This window comes from Sturnira hondurensis, unplaced genomic scaffold, assembly GCF_014824575.4.
Source record: "Sturnira hondurensis isolate 20B ecotype Veracruz unplaced genomic scaffold, ASM1482457v3 Scaffold0014854, whole genome shotgun sequence".
NCBI classification, from domain to species: domain Eukaryota; kingdom Metazoa; phylum Chordata; class Mammalia; order Chiroptera; family Phyllostomidae; genus Sturnira; species Sturnira hondurensis.
The window spans coordinates 585,912-611,543 of record NW_028087485.1 but is presented as its reverse complement, the minus strand read 5'-3'; the positions used below and the strand labels follow the sequence as shown (position 1 = coordinate 611,543).

Genomic DNA, 25,632 nt, shown 5'->3' with positions numbered 1-25,632 from the left:
TCAGTGTTGATGGTTATCCAAAAGAATGACCACATCATGAACCTGTTGCACAATGTGGTGTGGGTTTCACTTTTCTTGCAACACCCCAACAGCTGTACCAGACCGCTGCCTAGGACAGACAGTGAGTCAGAGAAGGAAGAGTGCCCCCCTGTCAACAGAGTGGCTTCCACAGGCCACATGTTGGCATAGGTAAGAAATGACTAAAGAGCAAAGGCAGTTGTCCAGCCGTGACCCCAGGGAACTGCCCCGGTATCAGTGACCACGCAGGTGGCCAGACGTGAACCTCAGGCTGGCCCACTCAGCGGTCACAATGAAATCACAGTGAAAGAATGTTCCCACGGGGCTGCTGACGAAGGCAGTGCCACCAGAGTTGCCTCTGGCTCAGCACCCGGGAGAAGTGGGCCACAGGGAACAGCAGCGGCCCGTCCCACATGGAGGGCAGGGACAGGGACAAAGGCCCCCGCCCGTGTGGACCAGGATGCACGCGTCAGGAAACACCAGGCCTGGCACACGGCTGGGACTGCAGACTGTGCAGCTGTTGTGGCCGAGGGCAGAGGCCCTGTGGGAAATGGGAATCAAGGAAATAAAGCGGAGCTTCTGCACAGCCTGTCGATTATTTCCCTCTGCGGGCACGTCAGCGGTGACGAAAGGTTTGAATAGATGCGTAGCTGCAGTTCCAGTGCTTGCCGCCCTCTCCGACCCACCCCCAGCGCGGTGGCAGCTGCCTACCAGTTTCCGTTGGCGTTTTCTCGTTTCTCCGGGTTTTACTGACGTTTTACATTCTCATATCCTTCAGACAAGTGGTTCCCTTTACCTCCCTACGTTGCCTGCTCTCCCAGCAGTCTGTTGGTGGAGCAGTTACGTGCTCATCTGCCCGGCACAGCGGTCTGTTTCAGGGCGGCAGGTCTCACCACAGTCTCACCACAGCCGGGGTGCAGTTTTCATTGGGAAGAATACACAGAGGGACTGTCACCCGTGAGACAGACACACAGGAGGGCGGAGAGGAATTTTAGGGAGGGTTAGGCTGTGTTGTATGGTCAGTGTATGTTGATTCCACTTCTACAGTCTTGCCTCCAGGGGAGGTCCATGGGCTTCCTTTTAAAAATGTTTCTCAAAGGACATTTAGAAAAGAAGGTACTGCCGTTTGCAAGAAGCTTAGCAGCAGTGTCCTGGGTATGTGCCACACCTTCCTTTCCCGAGACCCTGTAGCTTACGCAACCCAGGAACCCCCTTCCGCGAGGCAGGGGGACGTGTTCTTTCCTTTCTGGTTGTGGGGGCTCCCAAAGAGCTCCAGTGGGAAAAAGTCCTTAGATGGCCCTCGAAGCTACCGATGGTTCGGCCTCTTGTCAAGTCAGTTACCCTGGGAAGAGTTCCTCGGGCATTTACCGACACTCAGAGATGCACCCGAGCCCCGCTTTTTCTGGGCTTTACGTGAGGAAGGCTCCATCGTTTCAGTTATACGGTAGGAACTCACCTTGGTCTATGCTCACACCCAGTGTAGGGGCTGGCCCTGTTCTAGAGCAGATGTGGTAAGCCTTCACCACGGTTACTTCTTTGGTAGACCTGTAACAAGATACGCCCTTGTCACTACAAAATTCTCCTACCCTAAATCGCCCAAAGCCTGCAGCTGTAGCTGCGGATGGGCCATGCCCAGGGCATTGTAGGTTCCTGGTAAATATTTGGTGTGTGGATATACAAGTGAACAAAAGGTTTTTAGCAAAAACTCATCTGGCCAAATGACCGAAGAATATGTAGAGATATGCTTAGAGCGTTACAACCAGAGCACAGTCCTGTTCGTTCCCTGCGTTGCTGCAGGTGGTTGAGGGAGGCGTCCAGGCGCCTCTTCATTAGGTGCTCGGCAAGCCCAGCCTTCTCATTATATGGGGCAGCACAGTGAGTAATAAGAAATCGGGCCTGGCTACAGTGGCTTGCACTTAGGCTATGCTCAATAAACATTTATTGAACGGCTGTCTCGTTACCAAGACTTCGCAGCAATGAGCTTTGGAGGTTTTAGTCTGGCCATCTGCTTGAGTGGGAAAAACCGTGGCGATGAGAGTTCACACTGCGTTTGTGTTCACGGATTCCTCACACTCAAGTGAGATTAGATGCAGACCCTCTGTCGGGAAATATTGCATGATCTGGGAATCTCTTGGTTTTCACATAGAAAGCACAGAAGTGGGACTATTTTGTACTGATGGTCTCAAGTGGAACCAGGAGCTCTGGGAAGCGTATTGAAGGAGTTTCCACAGTTGGAACCTTTCCCCCTGGGGAACCGCAACCGAAGCTTCCTGGCCATTTCCCATGGGGCACAACGTGCCTTTGGCCAGTCGGGCTGTGAGGGCTTCTTGACAGCCCTTCCAACGTGAGCTAGTTCCTGTCCATCAGCCCTCAGGGCCTGGGTGGCTTTTCTCTAATTCATATGAAAAGGTGCAGATGGAAAACTGTAAGGCTGACTTCAGGATCTGCCTTCTTCATCCGTGGCTGTGAGCTGACCCTTGGCCACATACACTGTCTTGTCTCCCCTCCCACATTCCCGCACAGGTTTTCCACGTGCGGATTCTGTGAGAAATATCAAGAAAGGTCATCTTCTTGAGTAAAATTCCCCTCCCCCGCCTTATTCACCAAGAAACACACCCACACTGGTCAGTTTGTTGATGTTTCCTCGTTGGTTTCCCTTTCGTGCGGTGGCTCAGTAATAGCCCCTGGGAGGCGCCTGCGCATGTCATTAATAACTTTGTAACTGGGGCGGGGAAAGAGGGTGAAAGACAGAGGATGCTCCTCTGTGGTTCTCTCCTCCTCCTTTCTTCCGCGGTCTCCCTTCGACCTCTCCATCCCACATCAATAGTGCGCAGAATTGTCAGAGACCCAGGACTGACAGCAGGCTCGTCACTACTCCGTGGCGGACAGGAATGAGCTGTCTCACTGGCGAGTACAAATGGGTGGGCATGATAAAGCCCAGAGCCCACGTACTCTCATAAGAAGATCCCTCCAGCAGAAAGGGCACTCGGGTGAGGGGGGGCGTGGAGAGCAAGCCAGCTGGGAAGGTGTGTAGCTGTACCATGAGGAGCCCAGGGCTTGGCGCTTCTGTGTTTACATCTAGCACCTGCCGACAGACCATAGCAACTTTGTGTTTTTGACACTGTTAACTCTCAGAGCCTCAGTTTCGTCACTGGTAAAGTCTGGGTAGTGAACATTCTTCTCACCACCCCCACTGAGTACCTGTAAGAGTCAGGCAGTGTTTTTTTTTTAAGTGATACTGTAAAGATGTTGTCACCTGTCAGGTGCTAAAAAACAGGTCTGTAGGGATTGTTCTCACTGAAGAAGCACTTTAAAATGACTGTGCCCCCTGAAGGGAACCGAGGGCATTCAGCCACTTCACATCCCACTGCCAGAAAAACAGCGTGGTCAATTTCTCCTCCGAACAGTGCTTTCATCTTATTCATACAGTCCTGGGAGGTGCTCTCAGAAAATACGGAGCTACTTACAGAGATTAGTACGACCTGACTTCCTTTCCATGGAGTGGATGGAGGATGAAAAGTTAAAGTCACAGGGACTGTGACTTGAGGGCATGTGGTTGCCAGAATTAGAGAAATTCATGTATTTTTAATCAGTAGAACGCATCAGAAACTTTATTCTTTGATCAAAGCGTGGAGAAGTGTGAGCTCACACTCTTAAAGGTCCCTTCTCTGGACTCTGGGAATTAGGAACGTCCCAGAGGGCTGTGGGGAGAGGCAGTGGGGCAGGTTCAAGGGCAGAGATGTCCAAGAAAAGGTGAGAGTTCTCGGATTTCCAAGAAAGCATGTGCAGTCCCCCAACATGCTTGGAACATGCTTAGGCATGCATCACATGTCTCGTTTCAAGGTTAAATCTCCACCCCTGGGTGTGATTTTTCGTATGCTAATGAACTAAAGTTCCTGAAAAGGCCCCTGGGGCAGGGCTGCCAAGTGCCATTGGGGATCTTTCAGGTACAAACCGGTTTCTCAGGTGGATTTCTTACCTGGCTCCTCAGGGCTGGCTTCCTTGGACTGTCTGCCTTTCCCTGACCAGTTCAACCTGCTGGATGGACAGTGCACTCTGGCCACATCTGGGCAGCGCAGTCAGGACCCACCATCTCCTGTCGACCCGCAGTGGTCACCCAGCCCCTGGCCCGCTGCCCACAGACCCCCCCCATGCACACCGCATCCTGTCTGTCATGCAGCCTCACTCCAGGGACTAGAGAAACTAGTTTGCATTTCTGGTTTTAAAAATGTTTAGGTTCTGTGCAAAGGGGGCATGCTCCTTTTTAAAATAAAACTGTGGTTGGGGTCACGGAGCTATCAGGGAGCCAGGATAAACTAGGTAAGAATATAGGATTTTTCGCAACTGGTTAGCGCTGATGGCTTCTGCCCTGTGAGCCTCACCTTGGTCAGGAGCTCCCCACCACCTCTTGCCTCCACCAGCCCAGCTGGGCAGAGTGGCTCCTGTCCCCAGGACTCAGAGGGCAGTGCTGAAGGAGGGATAGAAAACCTCTGTCTGTCTGGGGGTTCCTTCTCCGTTGCCTCATCACTTGACCTTCTTTTAGTTCTTGTCTCATTCCTTCAAATCTCACAGAGTCTCTGCCTTCTTAGCCTTGGACTCTGAATGGCCCTGTGTCTGGCTGTCGCCTGTGGCAATCATAACTTCTAATGCTAGCATGGAGAGGAGGAGAGAGCCAAGCATTAGAATCATGACAGACCCAGGTTCGAGTCCTGACTTTCCACTTACCTTGAGCAGGCAAGGGAAACATTAGGTCCTTAAAACAATGGTTATGGTCACTAAGTGTATCACTTCGAAACCCACAACTGACTTTATGCCTCCTCTGACTCCCTTTACTTACGCCGTCCTTGCTTGCTTTACATCCCTCCCTTTGCGCTGCTTCGTCTCTGCCTCTCCTCTGACCCCTGACCCCTGGCTGCCCCTGCCCTGGCTCTGACCAGAACATGAAATACAGTGTCAAGGTACAAAGATCTATGGGTGAGAGATGTGGTTAAGCAGCAAGGTAATTCCCTTCTAAATGGAAAATGACCGTCACTAGTATTTTCCTGGCGCAGTATTTCATTTCGGTGGGGTTTCTTTTTTTTTTTTTATTCTTTCAGGACATATAAGAAAAGTGAAAAAAGGAAATTGAAACAGCAAACTAAGAATTGATGGTGTTCAATGATAATAAGCAGGCAAGCTAAAGGTATCTATAATTAAGGAAGAGAAAAGGACTAAATAATGATGTAGCCGCCATTTACTGAATGCTTACCCTGTGCCACCTAATATACCAAATGTTCTACGCAAGTTATCTGTTTACTCATTGCAGAACCTTGTGGCTTATTGGCACTGCGATTATGCCCTTTTTATGGCTGGAGCAACTGAGGCTAAGAAATGTGAGTCTCGTTGCGTCAAGTCACACGATCTGTATGTAAGTGGCAGAGTCAGGATTCGAACTCAGTTTTGCTTTTCATACCAGCTTGTGCTGAATACAGAGCCTGCGTCCTCAAGGTCTGTGTCACGCTAGGGCTACACAGAAGCTGGTGGCCTATTCCATCGGAAATTAGAAGATTTAGGCTAAGTTACAAGAACAATGTATAGTTATAGTAAAAGCTAAACAGACCATTAAAAAATGATGAAACAAAATAGCGATAGTTAATATTTGTTGAACACTTGCCCTAGGCCGGACAGTATCTTGTATGCATTAAAAGTATCAACTTATTTTATCTTCACAATAATTTGATGAAGTGGTTATTATAATTATTGTCATTTTACAGATGAGGAAACTGAGGCCAGAGAGTTCAGGACTGTGCCCAAGGTCACACAGCAGGTGGCAGGGTTAAGAATTGAATCTAGGTAGCATTGGATCGGAGACTAAGCTTGTGAACTCCGTCCTATACCAACTGCCTCCGTAATTTTACTCCTGCATTTTAATTCCTTTGAATTCTAATACAAAGTGTCTTATAAAGCTGTTGTGGAAAGATCTGCCTCATAAGCCCCAGGAAGCTGCCCTTCAGCTCTTGTATTTAACATCTGGAAGGTTCTCGGTGGAGATGCTAGGGAGCAGATACTTATTACGGAGTAATTCTCCGTGGCTGTGCCCTGCCCGGGGGCTGGGCACTTGCCTCACACACCGTAATGGACCTGCCTGCAACTGACCGCTTTTCTGGCTAACGTGAAATCAATTGCTGTTGCTGTGCTCTCAGGAACCAGCTGTCTGTTTCATCCTCCCATCCCCCCATTTTTGGTCCACTCCAAGGACCTGCTGCCCACAGTAGGCCTGATACTTTAGCTCACCACACTGTTATCCATTAGATGCCACACACAACTCCCTCTTTACCCTCTTTACTGTGTTGTAGATCACACAGTTTAAACCTTCCCATCCCTGAAGCCATATTATCTCAGATTCTCTGGTGGTGCGACTATGCCTGTATTTTCTCCAGACTTTCTGAAACCCACTTTCCTAAGTGCTAGCGTCCTTTCACTGCGTCCACAACACTCCGTGCCTGTCCTTTTGTGAGCTGATTGCCTGAGCTCTTCCACTTGGTCATCGGAACTGGCAATGCCATCAGGCAAACCCCTATTATCTGCAGCCTCTTCAACCGGCTTGAATGTGCTCTTTACCTTTCGCTCTCATTGAAGCCCGAGGAGTGGTTCCCTCAAGCGGTAGTTTCCGCAGCCCTTGTGCTGTCAGACCTGGGAGCAGGGTCGTTACTTCTCCAGCTCCTTCCTTGCCTTCACATCCTGGGTTTTACTCATCCTGTTCTCCATCTCCCACCCTCTGCATTGCTAGCTAACTACCTCTAGTTAACTACCTCTAGCTAACTACCTCCACTTCAGAAATTCTTTACTTTCTTGGATGCACCCTGAAGAACCTTGACTGTCTCTCTCCCACCCATCTCCTCTCTACATTGATCACACCCAACTTGTCCAGTTCTCTTTATACTCCAGTCATACACCCAAACAGCAAGATGAGGTTAGAAAACAAAACAAAACAAAATTGTGCTCTAACTCCAATGACCACAACTTGGACAAACTCTGCAGCTCCCTGGTCAATTCCTTGTTCTTCTGGATGGTGCTCGGACAGGCCATTCCCGGTCCTCCCTGCGGACCTGTGCCTTTCACGCTCCTCCTCCTTGACCTCTGGACCTCCCCGTGGCCTCAGCCTGCACTCCGGGGTCCTGCTTATAGGCTCAACCCCCTCTGACTTAAACACAGGAGCGCTCATCACTCTCCATGCCTCCTAACCCGCTCCAGGACGCTGCTTGTCGCCTGTCCTTCCTCGGTGTCACGTTACGTATTTAGTTGTTTTCTTTCGCCCTCCTTTTCTGCTCCCTGAAGGGAAGGGTCCTGCCTGTCTTGCTCAGCGCTTTACACTTCGTGACTGAAACAGCCCTACTCCAACCATGTGCTTAAAAAGTATCCGTAGGATGAATGAGTTATTTTGTTCAGCATTATACATTCTAAAAGAGCATGGTCATGCTCTTGAAAGTTGTTTTTTTTTAAAAATCACATTCCTGTCTGGTTCTCTGCAAGTCAGAGCCAGACCAGAATAACTGCTTCGTTTTTTAGCCTGAGACAGGAAACTGTTGACCAGGAAGTGAAGTTAGGGGATGCGGTCCGTTCTTTCTCGCTTCGAAGGGAATGAGACTGACAGCAGACACCTAGCGGGTGGCAGGTTTGGAGTCTGTGGTGGGAAACCATCATCCTTGTTTTCTTTCTCGCCAACTGGACGTCCGCATCATAGTGCTACATCTTCGACGCCTCCTACCTCGCCCTGGGACCCTCTATCACGTCTCCATCCGCGAGGTTAGGCATCCTACCCTGGTATGGGTCTCCTGGCCTCGCTGTGCTAGGGGCAACCTGAACCTTGAAGGCATGGAAAGAAACATGCCTGTCCAAAGGGTTGAGTGTGTTTGTAGCCATTGTTTTTATAACGCAATGTGACTTTATCCTGTTCTGGGTTCCAAACGCTCTGCGAGTGCCTGGAGTGTGGGTTGGTGTTCAGCACAGTGTCCAGTAACTGCTTTTTAGTTCTGTGGTTTTCTCTGCCCTGGAGAGTGCTCAGTAAGTAGTAAGTTCTCGATGCATAACAGGTGCCATTCATAGAGAGAGCCCATACAAATCCGCAGTTTGCCGAAGAGAGCCCATGGCTTTCCTGGCCAACGGGAGTCATTGGTGCCACTTCCTTTGACTCTTCATAAGAGCTCAGTGATCTTAATTAGTTATCTCATCTCCCACTGGGCCTGACTGTGAAGTAAGGATGACCTCTTTCTCAGGAGGCTTCATGACGTAACAGAAAATAAGATACATTGAGTCATTTGAAAAATGAGTGTGACGGATAAGCAGTGCTTACTCAGTTCTTCAGACTATTGACCGGGCCGAGAACTCAGCGCTGAGGTCATAATTTCTGCCCTTGTTTGAACTGAAAAGTCCCCACCAGAGTTGCTAGCCAAGGCAGGGAAGCTAAAGAGGAGAGGCGTGGTCCACAGGAACGAGCATCCGAGGAAAAGGTTGCTCATGGCAACAATGCAGCAGCTGCATAAAGCCCCAGGAGAAACGGAAGCGTAGATGTCTAATAACCTTCCATATACCTTAGCATCTTACGTATGAGTCTGGCCAGAGTCACTTTCTTAGCTAACAAGCACATTTTTTTTGTTAAAGCTTTTATGTATTTATTTTTAATCAGAGGCGAAGGAAGGGAGAAAGAGAGGGAAAGAAACATCAGTGTGTGATTGCCTCTCGTGGCCCCCTAGTGGGGACCTGGCCTGCAACCCAGGCACGTGCCCTGACTGGGAGTCGAACCTGCGACCCTTTGATTCTCAGGCCAGCACTCAGCCCACTGAGCCACACCAGCCAGGGTGTTAACAGGGGCATTTTTATTTAAATTGTGAGTACAGTGGTGGGGCTGGGGTATCGTACCCAGATCCCCCTTCAGTACGCAGTCTCGTACTTTCACAGCTCACAGCTGTGAGAGATTCCCTCTCCAGGAATCTCCCTCTGCTGAGAGAAGCCGCCTCACCCAGTGTTAGCCACCTGTCTGGGGACAGCCTGCAGGCACTGGGGCGTTCAGGGGCTTGGCCTCTTGCCTCAGTCCGGTACAACTCTAAAGGAGCACCCCACGCAGACAGAGGGTTCTGTGCTAAGTGCACCGCAGATGAACTCCTCTCTCTGCCCGCCTACCCCAGACCTTCTTCCCAGGGCACTTCCCAATAAACCTGCCCACAAGGCCTGGGGCCTCTGCATCTGTTTCCTAGGAAACCCGACACCCAACAACATACACTGTGTCCGTATTCTAAGGATCTGTTTTCACGGCTCTTTCCCATTTTATGAATGTCATCAATTTCATGGTGATCACAAAACTCCCATAACTAAGTGAACTTTCCCACTGACATTTGCCATGTGATATCCGGCTTCTCTCTCAAAGGAAAGTAGCTTGGACGACCCCAGAATAGGGCAAATGCCCTGAGAGGTTGGTATTAGTCACAGGTTCAGTATTATACATCATGATCATTTCCAAAACAACAAAGAACAGGGCAGCCCATCAGTCCTCTCCGGCCGTTTGATTGCAGGTCACGTGGTGACTAGGGAGACTGTACTCGCTTCCTAGGGCCGAGGTAACAAATGATCACGGACGCAGCGGCTTAAAACAACAGAGGTTTGTCTTCTCACAGTTCTGCAGGCCAGGCGTCTGAGAGGAAGGTTCTGTGGGGCTGGTGTCCGCAGGAGGGCCCGAAGGAGCCTTTGTTCCCCACTTCTGTCCCAGCTTCTGGGGGTGGCCACTGGGCCTCGGCACTCCTCGGCGTGTGGTTTCATCGCTCAGGTCTCTGCTTCTGTCTCCACATGACGTTTTCTTCCGCGCGTCACCTCTATATGGCCTTTCTTTTTGTAGGGACACAAGGTCCGCCCCAGTCCAGTATGACTTGGTCTCAACCAATTACACCTGCAAGTGCCCTGTTCCCACGCACAGGTACCTTCTGGGTGTGTGTGAACTTTCTGGGGGTGTGTGAACTTTCCAGGGATGCTGCTGAACCCCTTGCAGAGAGCAAGTGGGGAAGCAGCCAGATCTGTCCCCTGGTTGGCGCTCCGTCTCCTTCCTTTTGTGATGTCTCTGTTAATTAGCCTCCCGTCCTTTGTAAAGAAAATGCCCAGGGCCAGATGTGTGTGTGTGTTGGGGGGTGGGGGGGGCGCGGCAGGCCCATGGTCCGCAGGCTCAGTGGTGCAAACAATCCTGTAACGAGTAGGACCAAGTGGGAGTTGGTGAAGACACGTGAGCACAACCGGGGAGGGATCGTTACACCGACTCTGACCCCTGATTTTCTTGTCACACTGACAGAGGAGCTTTGGGGGAAAAAATCAGATTCGAAGAACTATTTTATTCACTTCCATAAATTTCATTTTCCTAAGCAAGCTCTGACGAGGTCACTGAGGTAACACAATCCGATCATGTAAGGAGAGGGCCCAGAGGAATGTGCACCCATGTGGTTTGGTCCACGGGGAGCCCATGCGTCGCGGGACAGAGGTGAGGCAGCCGTCTGCCCTGTGGGTCCCGGAGAATTGGGCTACCTGCCTGCGGACCCAGGGTCCTGCTAGCAGCATCCTCCGTCTACTGTCTTTGTTTCTGTCTTTTAACCTTTTAATCCTCTTGATTATAAAATCAGGGAAATTTTAATCTAATCAATAATGGTGAACGAGGTACTAGGCAAAGAGTCTTCCCAGCCGCACAGAGACACGTCCAACACACTTAGAAACATTTCCTGAGCCTGGGCATTCATAAGATACCTCTCTCTGCGCGGTGTGTGCAAAGAGGAAGTCTTTGGTAGAATTTATCTTTTCTAATGGCTTTTCACCCTGGACCTTCCGCCACTCGTATGCCTCAGCTGTCATCGTCTCTGCAAACTTGGAGCTTGGCTCCAACTCTAATGCCCAGACACTAGACGGCTGGCCCCCACACCCTGGAACCAAGCCGGAGGGGATGAAAGCTGAGCACAGATCTGGCCACGTAACCCTCTCCTACTGCCCTTCCCCCAGTCACCAGAACAGAGGGAAAGGGGCCACTCTGTTTTGGAACCAGATAAAATGGTTGATACCAAGTTGGTTTGGAGTAACAAACATTATATTCGCAAATGACCTGACCTAATATAAACATTTAAACACCTACTTCTTTCCAGGGACTATATTAAATGCCTTATCCATTTATTCTCTTTTACATCCCCCCTCGTAACCTTGCCAGATTGGTGTCATAAACTCTATTTCCCATATAAAGCTGAGGCATGGAAAGGCTGAATAATTTGCCCAAGACCCCATAAGATTGCAACCCAAGCCTGCTTTGCATCCAGGAAAGTCATTTGGGTCTGATGAACTATTTCTAGACTCTGTAATAAGAATACTCACAAACACCATTGTCAGAATTCTTGAACTTGGAAAGGCTACTCTGCCTACCAACTTCAAGGGGCATACGAGGGTCATTATGAACTGCCAGGAAGATGTCTGTGCTCCGTGGTCTTGGTGATGATGGAGAGATCGGGCAAGGCTTTGAATGATGCTGATAAATCTCACTACAGTGACAGCAACAGGGAGGAAGCTGTTGGGAAGGATGAGAAGAGCCCTTGAGAAGGTCACCTTAACCTTTGCATCTTTGGTGGGGTTTACAGACATGCCATGTGTTACCTGCTGGCAGCTGCAAATCTTTAAGTTGCCTCTATATAAAAAGACAAATATGGAGAAAGCAAGCTGGCATTGGTGACTTCAGAAGAAATGAGAAAGAAAAAGAGAAAAGAAAGCCCTAGCGCCATAGCTGTAATGTACCTATCTAAACGTACAAGTCCATGTATCTTCAGTCCACTCTGCAAACAGATAGTCCTAATTGTGATCATGGGATAGTCAGACAATGTTTAACCAGGTTTAGTACATCATAGTCTGGTTGAGGAGCAGAGAAGTTGATATTCAAGAGATTTCACATTAATTTGAAAATATCCTAAAATCAGAGTGTCTTAGTCTTTGAAGGTTTAATGTTCAACTTTCTGGGAAAACTCTCTTATTTCAGAATAACTCCGTCTCTAAGAGATGCAGGTAGGTTTGCACAGGAGTTTCATCCACGCATTTAGAACAAGTCAGAGAAGCTCTTTCATTCAGCGGTTTGTCCACGCTTTCGTTACTTACAGTAAGTAGGCTGTGATTGGTATAATCAGAGTAGAAAGTCATTCACCATGCTGGATCTATTAACATTTGATTCCTAGTTAAGAATATTGCCATATCTGCACTTTTATTCTTTCTGCTGACAGTCAGTTTTCACAGTACTTCTTGATTAAGCTTTATGATTGAAGTTTCAGAAATAAACGTGTTAATTTAATGTTCACTCGGTGTAACAGCTTTGACCAATAGTTTAATAAAAGAGTCCTGTGAGTCCCTGACCGAGAAAGGCTGGCTGGGGTCCATGTGGGGCGGGTCGCACCATGGCTTGATGACAGTTCCCCGGGGGCCACCGTGCTCTGCACAGCCGCGCTCTGAGCATCGAAGCAGGCCTTTCTGAGCAGGTAGTGATAGTCCCAGGAATGTTGGGGAAGGGGGACCTGGATTTCCTGGAGGGCCCCAGTACGCCTCTAGGGCGGTCTTCATCCGTGCCTGCTGAACACTTCCTTGGCTGTATCCACAATGAACTGCTAGCAAATTTCCAAATAGCCACGTGGCTATTTTATTACACCTCTACATTCATGCTTTAACTTCTGCCAGAAATCTCCCTCGTTTCTCATTCTCCTAGTGAACCCCTGGTCATCCTCGGCAAGGTAAAGTCCTTCCCCCAGAGAACTGGTACTACTGCCTTCTCTGCCTCCTCCGCTCCCAGCCCCAGGGCCCTGCACTTACTCTGGGAGCACGTGGAGCCCTAACTTGTCCTCCAGCCATCAGCTAGCCTGCCCTGAAGGAAGCTGCACCAGGGCAGGCACTGTGCCCTGCGATCAGTTCATGCCAGTGGCCAGCAGGAGGCCTAACTCATTTACCTTTCAGATGGAATCGATCATCAGTTGTATCGCTAAGGTCACATTTTGCATTAACGACATACAGTAATGTGTTTTGGAATGCACCCGCCTGGGGACTAAATACCAAGATCTTGATTTTCTATCTTTCCTGCTTTTCTTATATCTATCCACTGTATTGTATACATTGAGCTTTAGGGAGAAATGTACCTTGTGCTCAATTTGGGAAAGAAAAGACAAATACCCATCCACCCATGACCTAGGTGCCATAGAACACTTACTCTGTGTGGGACATAGCACTCAAAGTCAAGGCAAGACTCCCTGAGAAAAGCAGGGGACAAAGAGGGGGAAAGAGGCAAGTACTCCGTGGTAGTGTTGATATGACCTGTGTGGGGGGTGGGACACCCGGAGTAGGTTTCCCCCACCAGCCATCAGTAAAATTTCTTTTTTAAAAAAGATTTCATTTATTTATCTAAGAGAGGAAGAGAAGGATAGAGAGAGAGAGAGAGAGAAATATCAATGTATGGTTGCCTCTCGTGCGTCCCCTGCCGGGAACCGGGAACTGGCCTGCAACCCAACCATGTGCCCTAACTGGGAATCGAACCGCGATCGTGTGGTTCACAGGCCCGCGCTCAATTCATTGAGCTACACCAGCCAGGGCAGTAAAATTTCTTAATTAATGCATTTAATGCCATTAACAGAGGTTTAAAAATGTCATCCTTGCCCTCAGATGGATTACTTTGGAGTTGAATATATTCTTCAGGCGGAACAAAAAACTATTCTACAACAAAGGGAATTGCATAGAATGTCATAAGGAGAATAGCTGATTTTTGACAAATACCATGTGCCGCACTTTATATATTTTTAAATAGCTGCTACAATATGAAAATTAAGTTTGCAGTCAGACCACCTTCAGAACCTCAGAAGCAGCATATATTTGTATTAACTCCTTCAACCTTCATAACAGCACCACGAGGCATCATGAGTTCTCGTTTACAGGAGAGAAACTTGAGACACGGCGGGGTGGTGAAGTGGGCCGACCCAGTCAGGCTTGGACGACACAGCAGGCCTTGAACCAGGCCGTGGTTGCTAGAAGGTGTTCTCCGAACCCCTGCATTGCACTTCCTTCCGAATGCCATGGTCAGAAAAACGAGCTACTCCTAACTGTTGAGACAGAGCAGAGCGAGGAGATCCTGGAGTGTCCTGGGCCGATCTGGGAAGCATTCTTGGGGGCAGTGAGTTTTCAGTCTGACGGTGCAGAAAGGGCAGCGGACGTGGGCAGGTGGTCTCCACTGAAGGGCTGGCTGAACACAAGTACAGGACTGGACTCCAGCAGGACGGGAAGTCAGCTGATTCGGCAGGCACACCGGCCTCTCCCACTTAGCAGGATTTCTTGAGGTCAGGAAGGTGGCCCCAATTGGGGGAATTAATGTATAATGTGTGCATAGTGGGGAGGTTGCTTTTTGACTCAGCTATTGAGAAAAGTACAGGTTGCTAAAAATCTAATTATAGCAATTATGTAATAGATAATCTATTTCAAATTTTTGAAAAGTGCTGTCAGGATTCAGCTTTTAAAGATAATCTGTTCAAAGTCACCTCCTTTAACATGCATATTTATTGGCCAACTTGAGGGCAAAGCATGATTATATAGCTCAAAGAGAGATAATATCCTCATTTTCCGGGATCTGAATGCCTCTGAAAAAATAGGTAACAAAACTCCAGCTATCACAGTCCAGTCTCCCTAGCTCAGTGCCATGTGATTAAAATCACAGCAAAACCCAGTAAAACAAAAGATTTTACTATAGATGTGAACCTTAAATGTGTGTGTGTATGTGTGTGTGTGTGCTGAGAGATTGTGAGCAGAGATTGAACATGGAATCATTTCAACAAAAGAAAAATACCTGATGCGATATGAAAATTAAGCATGCAGTTGGAATACCCTTGGAACCCCAGAAGCGGCATACAGATTCTGTGAATATTATGTTTTAGTCCTTTTCCTATTCCCACATGCAATACCTCACTCTGTTTGAATTTGCTTCTAATGCAGTTTAACCCTCGTTTTGAAAGTGTCCATCAGCTTACTTTCTTTTAGTAATACGAATTCTTCTCCTAGCAAGTAAAGCCAGCTAATGTACTTGTCCATTTATCAGTTCATACGAAGCAAATAGTAAGGAGCAAATACGGTTTTCACTTTTTTCCCCAAGTCCAAGCAAAAATCAGAAAATCTGTTTTTGAGATCTGGAATCTTGATATTTGTTGATCCTCCAGAATCAACACACTTGATTAGCTGTGAGCCAAGACATCAGGCTGACTTAATTCAATGCTCAGTAAATTAATTCTATTTTACTACTGTGACTAAAAACTAAATTTCATATCAATATAAACACTCATTAAACTGCAAATACCAAGTTGTGCAAGCTGTTGAAAAAGACTCATTTTTATTTATAGATGGGTTTTGATAAGAATGGCATTAAAAATGTTTTAGTAGGGAAATGTTACAGTGATTAATGTGCAGTTGTTTGCATTTTTAATATTTCACTCACACATCAGATTAGTATTTGTGCAGACTGTCAGATTTCATTCTGTTCTTGTCAAAACACTTATTACTGCTGACAGGTATAACATATCCACATTAATCCTTAATTCCTTGATTCAATTTTCTAATTGCTTTTTTGGCATGCGATGGTGGCCATTTAGTCTTATGCGATGTATTCATCATATGGTATAATAATGTGCTTTAAAAATTGGATGTGTCATTTAAAGTACCTGGACAGGGAAAGAAAATTAACAAGGGTTGGGAATTTCAGGTTTCGCTGCACTTAAACAAAGTATTAGATTGGGGTATGTCCCACGTTCCGGAGGGTGGCTGTAAATCATAGTCACAGAATGTTCCAGCGACCCTAAAAATCATCCAGCCTACTTGTTCATTTTTCACTTGGGGAAATTGACCTGACAACATGCCCAGGATTCCACCAACTAGTGGCCGAACTGGTCCCACAACTCAGGCGCCCTGAACCCTGGTCAGAAACGGGGCAGGTGTATGCACATGGTGTTTATAATTGATATCTTCATTGGGTTCCTACTGTTAATAGCAAAGCTGAGAGAAGGAGAACCCTCGTGTTCTTCAGCTACACTTTCCAGCAGACTTGTGTGGTGGTTAAGAACCAAGACGCTAGGATCACGCAGATCCGAGTGCCTGCCCTGGATCTCCCCGCACCAGCTGTGTCACCCTGAGAGTATTATTGACATCTGTGAATTTCAATCTCCTCACCATATAAAAAAATAACACAATCACGCCTGTAAAATGCTCAGCACCGTGCTTGGTGCCTATAACTGCTCAGTAAACATTAGCCAGTATTTTAGATAATAATACGTTGGCGAATCAGTGTTTTATTATTTGTTTAATATCCATAGTTCAGGTAAAACTGAATTTTGCCTCCCAGTTATCTCACCATGTAACGATTTCATTTATTCTTTAATTCACTTTTTCACCTACCATCAGCAAAATGCACTCTGGTAGGCACTATGGGAAAAAGCAAAGAAGAATCCAACGTGATGCCTTTCTTGGAGGAGCGGGCATCTCATGGTGACTTACAACACGGACATCGACACAGTGATGTGGAAAGACCAGGGGACACACGTTCCCCAGAGGAAGCACGGGCCCCGTGCTTGGGCGTTTCAAATGCAGAAAGTGAGCGTGGGGTCAGGAGAGATGAACAGGGCATTGGACCCACCCTCAGCATGTTCCAGTGGGAAGACAGGACGTCTACCCAGGTGTCATTCACATAGAAAAAGAAGAAGGTTATCAAAGGTACAATTAAAGAACGACAGAGTCCAACATGAATAACACCCCTGACTTTATTACAAAATCATAAGCATGTAATTCTGTAACATGATAATATCACACCCAAGCACACCATATGATGGTTTAGGTGAAATGTTCAAGTTAAAACTATAAATTATTACACCCGTATTATCACCCTACCAACCACACTCAGGCAGGCCTTACTTCTGCCAGGCCCTCTGTGTGGAGGGAGACACGAAATTCCTCGGACCAGGAAAGGCTTCCTGGATGATTTGGCTTTGAGGGTGTATTATTTTAGGAAAGTTAGAGACCTGCAAGAAGGGTCTCCTAGACAGTGGGGATGTCATTTATGAGTGACAAAGGAGAAAGAGAAATTCAGTGTCTTTAAAGAAATCTCGTCCTTTCCAGTTCACCACAGCACCCATCAGTTTGTATTGTCTTATTCTAGAAGTTAAAAGAGCCTTCCTCTCTGTTATGGACGGTGACACAGTGGTGTCACCGTCCATACAAGCTCAGAAGTTAGACCTCATCATTCCAGACTCTGGTTTTGTCACCCATGAGATCTGCAACCTTAGTTATGTTACTTAAATCTCTGAACTTCTGATTCGACATTTGTAAAATGGGAAAAGTCTCTGCCTGCCGCGTGGGGGGGGTGGGGGGACGGATAAAGCCATGCGAGCACATAGCAAAGCACTGGCAGACTGTAGGCACTGAGTAAATGTTCACTGCGTTACCAGGTTACTCACCTGGGCCTTGAAGGCATTGGAGTTTGCCAGCCCTGCGTTGGAACTAGTCAGTTTCTGGGAAAGGAAATAGCACCATATATATCCTTTGAGTCCTGGAGTGTCACACTGAACCCTACTTAGATTGTAGTGACCGTTCGGGGCACATCAGGCAGTTCTTCTGTCAGAGCCCTCAGCCGCTGGCTCACGGTTTTCAGTGGAGGACCTCAGCTTGGTTTCTGGGAGGGAGTCCTGCACACACTCTCTCTTTTTGCCAGTGGAGAAAGCAGCACGCAGCCAGCTCCCCTGCTTGGTGTCTTCCAAGCATCCAGTGATTTTCACAGCAGCAGTTGCCCAGGTCAGATCGAATGGTGGCCTCACTTCCAGAACACGTCATTATGATTTTTAAGAACTATAATCTTGAAAGCCCTTAGGATTCCAGGAGCTTCTCTGGTAACTTGCTTGTCTTTAATAACTGACCATCGGAAAGGGTTTATAACACAGAATGGTTACCTCCGAAAACAAGAACTAGCAAACATGGGTACTTCTAAAAAACGGTGGTGTGAACAAAACAAATCTTTTGTAAAAGTGCTGCCTGCTTAGTAAACAAGGACTGCTAATTACACAACTGTCAGCGATGTTTTCTGGCTCGGCCTATCACCAGCTTCTTTGCAGAGCAACAAATAAGAAAACGCCTAGAAGCAAATCACAGTTGCTAAGTGCTGTGGGCAAACAAACCCATGCCTTATGCCTGGCAGAGGCAGCCCTGGAAAAGGCATGATAAATTGCACACTTCAGTAAACATGTTCTGTCGTTGTGAAATGATTATGATTCCTGGGTATGTATTTATCACCAAACAACTGACAAAGCTCAAGGTATCAGAAATGTCATTCGGGGGGGTTTTGCTATTTTGTTGCAAAATTCAAGTGTTATAAAGTTTTTTTTTTTTTTAAGATTTTATTTATTTATTTCTCTTTAGAAAGGAAGGAGAGGGGGAAACATCAATGTATGGTTGCCTTTCGTGCGTCCCCTGCTGGGAGTTGGCCTGCAGGGAACCAGCCTGCAGCCCAGGCATGTGCCCTGACTGGGAATTGAACCGCGATCCTCTGGTTTGCAGGCCTGTTCTCAATCCACTGAGCTGGACCAGCCAGGGCTAAAGGTTTTTTTTTTTAACTTAAAAATCTTGATTGAAAGCCAGCTTTGCCACAAAGTCTTTGGAAATAATTCTCTTAGTTATGTGAATTCCTTGCCAGGAGTGTGCTAGCCACTAATATTTTAAATATAATGAATAATTCATAGTTTGGCTAATATCCTTTTATGAAAATTTTATAGCCAAAAATAGACAAGGTTGTAAGACAATTTGATTTTAAAATAGAATTACAGTCTCCTTTCATATGGCTTATACCAATATAAAGGAATTTTTGAAGTTTTCTGTAGAATAACAATAGACTTGAGAGTGAGAGCATTATTTTAGGAATTTTTACAGAAGTGACCTTTATGGAAGTATGATTCCCTTTGCACCATCAAGATCTTTCACTGCACTGGATTTATCTGTGGCTGCATTTCGGAAGTTCAGAGTATTGAGTATGGGGTTGGCCAATAAGTCCGTTTTTTCGTTTTCAGAAACTCACAGTTACTGTTCTGTTTTCCCTTTGGTGGGTGCCGTGGCCGTCCGAGTTTGCTCCCGGGAGCCTTAGGGGCAGCGGGAAGCAGCCCCGGCAGCAGCGCCTACCCGTGTACCCGCAGGTTGTCTCTCGCGTCCCTAAATCCCTTATACCAACAACCACCGCGTCGCAACCTTTTCTGCTCGTTTGCTTTGTTTTGTTGTAATCCTAAAAGCTGTCCGATTTTCATAATCCATTATTTTAACGTGACTTTGGATATGGTGAGTACTGCCAGTTATTGCATCAGAGCTTAACAAAACAGCAAGGAAAGCCTTGGCTAATGGCAGGAATGATAGATTATTCTTTAGGTACAGTAAAAGGGATTTGGGTATTTCTAGTATATCGCCATCATTTAAACCTGAATTTATTTTATTTTCTCTTAGCGTATTTTAACCAATTGACCTTTACATATACTTTGCATTTATTAACGTAGAATAAATTTCAATAGCCTTGAAATATGGGGCAAAAAACTCATAGTATCTCTCTTTTCGCCTTGGAATATGACGAGCCTATTCTCTAAATATTTACATCACTGGAGAACGTCTATGTACTTATGCTGATTTTGACTTAACATTTTCAAAAATCAGTCTGTTCAATTAAATGTAAGCTCTAAAGTGTAAAACCATAAATCATGTAACTTGATGCAAGGATCGCAGCCTGGCTCACAGCACTCTCTCGGAAGGTTTTTACTCCCTTTTCTTCTGGCACCGTGGCCTTTCCCCCTTTCCACTGAAAACTCCCCCAGTGAATCTGGACGGGGACCATTGTAAACCCTGAGATTTATGTTGCCATAAAAGAGAAACCCTTTAGAACCGCATAAAGCCATCGTCACCAGAAATTTCCGTCTGTTTTACATGAAAGAGGACATATTTTATCTTCAATGCCTCATTAAACTTTCTGGAAAGAGTCGTGCTCTAAAATACACCAGGTGAATGACTGCATACGTGTGTGTGTGTGTGTCTCCTGAAAAGTTCAAATGTCTCCAGTGAGGAAAACTAACCATTTGTTTTCATACTTAAAGCTGTGGTATAGTTTCTTCTATTTAATTTGGCATAGATGTTGCTTTGATAGGTCAACCGTATCCCACCCACAATTTGTTGAGCAAAATAGCCCAAACCTCCATATTATACCCCAGATGTCAAAACTGTGGAGGCAGGGGAAAGATCGGTGGTTCCTAGGGATGGAGAGAGGGGGTGGGATGTGTGTGTGTGGGGGGGCACTGAAAATTCTGGGGCACAGAGAAACTACTCTGCATGATACTGCAGTGGTGAACACAGGCCATCATACAATTGTCCAAACCACCGACAGTGAACCCTCATGTCAACAGTGGACTCGGCGCGTGTGATGTGTCCATGCAGCTTCGCCACCCGCAACAATGTGTCTCTCTGGTGGGAGATACTGATAATGGGAGAGGCTGTGGGGGCAGTAGGTATATGGAAAATCTCCTCCCCTTCCCCTCAATTTTGCTGTGAACCTAAATTTCTATTAAAAAAAAAACCTCTGTTAAGAAAAAACAAGCTAAAAATAGAACAAAACAAAGACTGCTTTTTAACAACTGCAAAAATATGTACCAAGACATAACTCAAGAAAAAATGTCCTTTAAATGTTAACGACCACCCCTACAAAAGATGCATATTACAATAAGATATTTAATGAAACTGTTTTCAAAATGTACACGGTGTGTCCCCAACCACTGGGAAGGTCCAGGGCAGCTGACCGAAGCCCAGACAGGAGACAGGGAAGCAGCAGCGTTGTGTCCATTATGCAAATTGAAGGAGAGTTTTCTTTTCCAGGGGGCGCCCAAACCCATCGCCGTTGAGCCGTGTGCGGGGAACAGAGCCGCTGTTCTGACCGTCTTCCTTTGCCTGCCTCGCGGATCCTCAGGTGCTCCTCCCCCAGGCCAGTCAGGTAAGACGAACGGGGAGCCATCCGCAGTTAGCCGAAGGCGTAAACACCACTACCAAACAGCGCAGCAAAAGGATGTACACGGTTCTGACTTAGAGTACGGTAAAATGTTACTAGGCTACGGTAAAATGTTACTAGGCTACCAACTTTTACCCAACTATCTAGGTATCTGCTTTGCTATAAATTTGGATTTTCCAGTGTTTCTTTTAGAAATATATGTTGAATATGTGTCTGTATATAATATAGACATATATGAGGGGGACCCTCCCCCCCAAAAACCTAGATTTAGCTTCTGGAAGGCGGCCCTGTTGCAGTACAGGCTTCCCCCACAAGGTGAGTGTTCTCGGAACCCATCTGTGTCCGAGCACCCGCTGGCGTTGTTGTGAGAGGCTGCCGTCAGCCCCAGGGAATTTTTTTTGAAGACCCAGTGCATTTGCCCATTTCATGATGGGTGACTTACGAATGCACTTGCCCACACGGTGCTGAGTGTTCAGCAGTTTTTGACCCAAAACAGCATGCCCTCATGCCCCGCCCTCCCTGTTCAGCTGATCTCTCCCTGAGCAGCTTTTTTTTTCATTTGTTTCCCCTGGGTGAAAAAAGTCCTCCACAGGAAACGTTCTGCCGATGTGGCAGAGGTGAAACAAAAAGATGGCAGAAACGCTAAAAGTCATCAAAATCAACCAGCTGAAAAACTGTTTCGGGCAGTGGGAAAAAAAACGTCTCAGTAGGTGTATTGATTGCATCAAATGGAGAGTACTTTGAAGGTGACTGAAGTTTAGCCATGTAAGAATACATATGCAGTTTTCATAAGTAGATTCTATTTGGACTGGGCTCCTCCTGTATGTACTCTCTCCCTGTCCCCCCCCCCCCAGTTTGTCGTCATGACAACGAGAAATCTCACTAGCAGGGCGCACGAGTTCTGGACTCTTGTGAGCAACTCCTTTCTCCTGGTGTGTGTGTCATATTACATGTTAATGTAATGTGACATATGGTGGTACATGTTAAATAGGATGAGAAGTTTGCTTCTTAAGTATGGGACCAAATCAGGGAACCGACTGGCGTGACTGGAATGTTTTGGTGGCATCAGAGGATGGCAGCTTGATGCAGACACATCACTGTGATTAAGGGACAATATGTTCTGGCTGTCAGCACCGGCCGGGGGCAGTTCCCAGGCCAGGGCCCCTCGCCTTCCTCTCCCTTTCCTACCCGAAGAGCGTGTTTCGAATGGCGGGATAACTAACCGTGTGTGTCCTCTCAGCGGTCTTCTCGTTGCAGTGATGTTGTCCACGTTGCAGACATGTTCGATGCCGAGTGTAGCTTGTAATTAAATCACAAACCATGCTTATTTCTCACTAATCAAATATCCTATTTCACCTGCTTACAACTCCTCATTTTTCTCTCTCCCACTTGTTTTCTCAGACACCTCTTAGGGGAACGGATGCTTTTTGAGGGCAATGGTAATTTCATACCTGTCTCTCTATTCAGTTCCTCCTTAAGCATAAAATCAAGCGCCAGAGAACTGTCAGGTTTTCAGTAACAGTAATTGATGATGAACTCGCCTCCCTATGTATTTTATCGTTTCTTGGCTCTTGACCTTGGTCCTCACTTTCTTGATTTGTATCCAACCAGAGATAAAAACAGAAGCTACTTTATATCTTGTAAACTTAAGATACTCTTATAACAGAGTTTTCCCCATATGAGGACAGAGGGTTTTTCATCACCTTTAGACTTGTTGTTTATGATGCAGGAATCTCTACCCAAAGTTCATTTGCAGGCGTTTAGGCAAAGAAACCGACAATCTCTGGACAATGAGCGAATCCCTCCCTCCCCTTATAGAACCACCAATGTAAATGGGAGACGTAAGGAGAATAGTTTGGCGCTGGTCGGATAAGATGAATAATTATAGGTACTGTGCCCAGCTAATGGAAGTATTGTTTTAAGGCTGGGATGCTTTCCAAGGCAAACACTTCACTAATGAAAACAAGCCTGTGTGATACACACCAAGGTTCTTCTAGATCCTCGACAAGATGACGTCCTGATGGGCTGAGTGAAGGCATCTGCCAATACTCTGTCCCTTTAACCTTCAAAACCTTTTTGACTGATTTGCAAGAGCCAAGTAGCAGTGTGGACCATTACCTCCGCTGTGTTTCACTCCAAATGCATTACCATGACTGACACAAAGCATCTTCTGGTTTTCACATTTGATCCTCACGATAAGGCTGCACTACAAAACTCAGTTTGTAAATAAGGAGTTGTAAATAAGGAATTGTAAAGACATAGAAATCTTCATGTTTCTACACTCAAGGAATAATTAGGAAATACTAAAGTGTACAGCAAAACAACAAAAAAAGACTCCATTGCTGACATCCCAGGAAATTTTTCCCAGTGATCTGTAGCAGAAAGCTTATTTCTCTGTAATCCACAGTCATGTCTTCACAAAGCCAAACATTTGGAGGAGTCTGAAAAATCTCCAGGGTTGGTACAAGCAGATAAAACCTTGAGCTAACTTACTTTTTAGAGTGCCTGTAGATGGAACTATGGTAAATATCTGTGTGCGTAATTCAGAATGAGCTTGGTTTTTGTTTAATAAAAACTAATATCTTTTAAGCCCTGGCTGGTGTAGTTCAGTGGATTGAGTGCCAGCCTGTGAACAAAAGGGTCACCGGTTCAGTTCCCAGTCAGGGCACATGCCTGGGTTGCTCACCAGGTCCCCAGTAGGGGGTGCACAAGAGGCAACCACACGTTAATGTTTCTCTCCCTCTCTTTCTCCTTCCCTTCACCTCTCTCTAAAAATAAATAAATAAAATCTTTTAAAAATTTAATACATTTTATAGCTATCTTTATAGCAGTAGGAACATATATTGATGGATGGAGAATAGGAAAGGTAGACAGACAAATGTCATAAAACAAGTAAAATAAATGTAAGTGGTAGAATCTAGGTGGTGGGAATCCTGGTGTCCACTGCAGAATGTTTTCCACTTAGGTATATGTTTGAAATTTTTTATAGTGAGGTGTGGGAAACAATAAAATAAAAATCCCTTAACTTTATTGGGAAAAAAAGACAATGTCCATAGAGAGACACTTTCTAATGGTCATGTCTAGGTTTTCCCCAAACAGAGCAAATTCTGACACCAGTGTACAAATGATCGTATTGTCTCCCCTTGTCATGAAGGCATTTGGTGGGGACACAGTCACAACTTACTGTGTGTCTCAGCTTATCACAAGGCCCTGTGCATACAAAGCATTTGAGAAATACCTTTGATGACGACCGCAGGAGACCTGTGAAGCATGACCTTGAGGAACCACTCCATCTCTGAGCCTCAGTGAAACCAGTGAGCAGGTGGACTGGCCTTCAGTAATCCTTTCCCAGTGCTCTCCCAGGAGCCCTGTGCTCCGAAGAGCCACCTCCACTGCCGGTGCAGCGTGTGAGGTCTAGGGGGGCTTCATGAATGGACTCTAGACCCTGCCCTCCCTGTGTGGAAGGCAGAGCACCAGGAGCCTTCTCTTGGCTCTCGGGCTGTATACGTCTCCAAGTGTTAGCATAGCTACTCAGTGATTAATTAGCATTAATCATTAGATTAAAGGTTCTCTTTGCACAACCTCGAACATTTTCATCAGGCCCTCTTTTGAAACGTTGCTTTCTGAATGTCGAGTGATGCTTTTCAAAAAGGACTCTTCGTTACCAGGAATAAAAGCATTGAAGAGAAGGGGGATTTGCAGATATGGAGAACGCAGAAGCACCTATGAGCGTGGAGGTGTTCTCTCAGAAACTGAATCGCACCACTGACAAATAAGCAATTCAGCGACATTCATGTGCTAATTTTGGTCATCTCTCTTCAGTAGCAGCCAGTCTTTTTTTTTAAATTTAAACTATGGCATTGTCTTTGCACTTTATTCTCTTCCCACCAGCAAATATTTCAGGAATGCTTACTAATCATTAGACACAGCCCTTTCAGTGTCTGTCTAAAATTTGTGAGGTCCCTTGCATAGCTCTTATCTCAGCAGAGGTCAAAAGAAGAACTTCAGGTTTGTCCTTTAGATTACCCCGTGCGCTAATCATCTTTCGTTGTCTTTAATGTAATGAATTTAGGTGTTTGTGAGCAATTCTCCCTCTAGGTGGCTTAGAGGAATAAAAGCAAAAGATATTAAACAGGCTTTTTGGCGTTCCCGGAGCTGGGCTAATTAGGTTCCTGCTCCCCAACGCCATAAACCTGCTGCTTTATTCCTGCGTTTTCTGCAAGCAGCCGCTGCCAGACGCTCTCGGGTTACTGTGGCATTTCTGCCATTGACCTATGTACACTGGGCGACCACCTTCTCTTCTGACCGCAGAGTGGCTGAGAAACCGACATCCCCATGAAAACAGGGCACATCGCGTGACTCTGCTGCGTGACACTGAACAACTGAGCGTGTCTCCAGTCACCTTGGACAGCAAGGTCCCCACGGGTTTGAGAATGACATTAACATGAAATGTGGACAACGTAAACAGAGCTCTTCAAAAGCATACATTGAACATGATAATGTCTCCTGTCCTGTTGTGATGAAGGATCACGGTTTTCATAGTTTATGGG

The 25,632-nt window shown here is 46.4% G+C and overlaps 1 protein-coding gene across 3 annotated transcripts in view; it reads left to right on the top strand.

Moving 5' to 3' along the window:
* The window catches only part of ATRNL1 (attractin like 1), a 506,943-nt gene that overhangs the window by 386,064 nt on the left and 95,247 nt on the right, over positions 1-25,632 (top strand). For 2 of the 3 annotated variants that reach the window (XM_037063826.1, XM_037063824.1), the window contains one exon: positions 20,953-21,067. The exons of the other annotated variant lie outside the window; for it this stretch is intronic. In XM_037063826.1, coding sequence (XP_036919721.1) covers positions 20,953-21,067 — 115 coding nt within the window. The remainder of the gene's footprint in view (positions 1-20,952; positions 21,068-25,632) is intronic. 3 annotated transcript variants of the gene reach the window in all.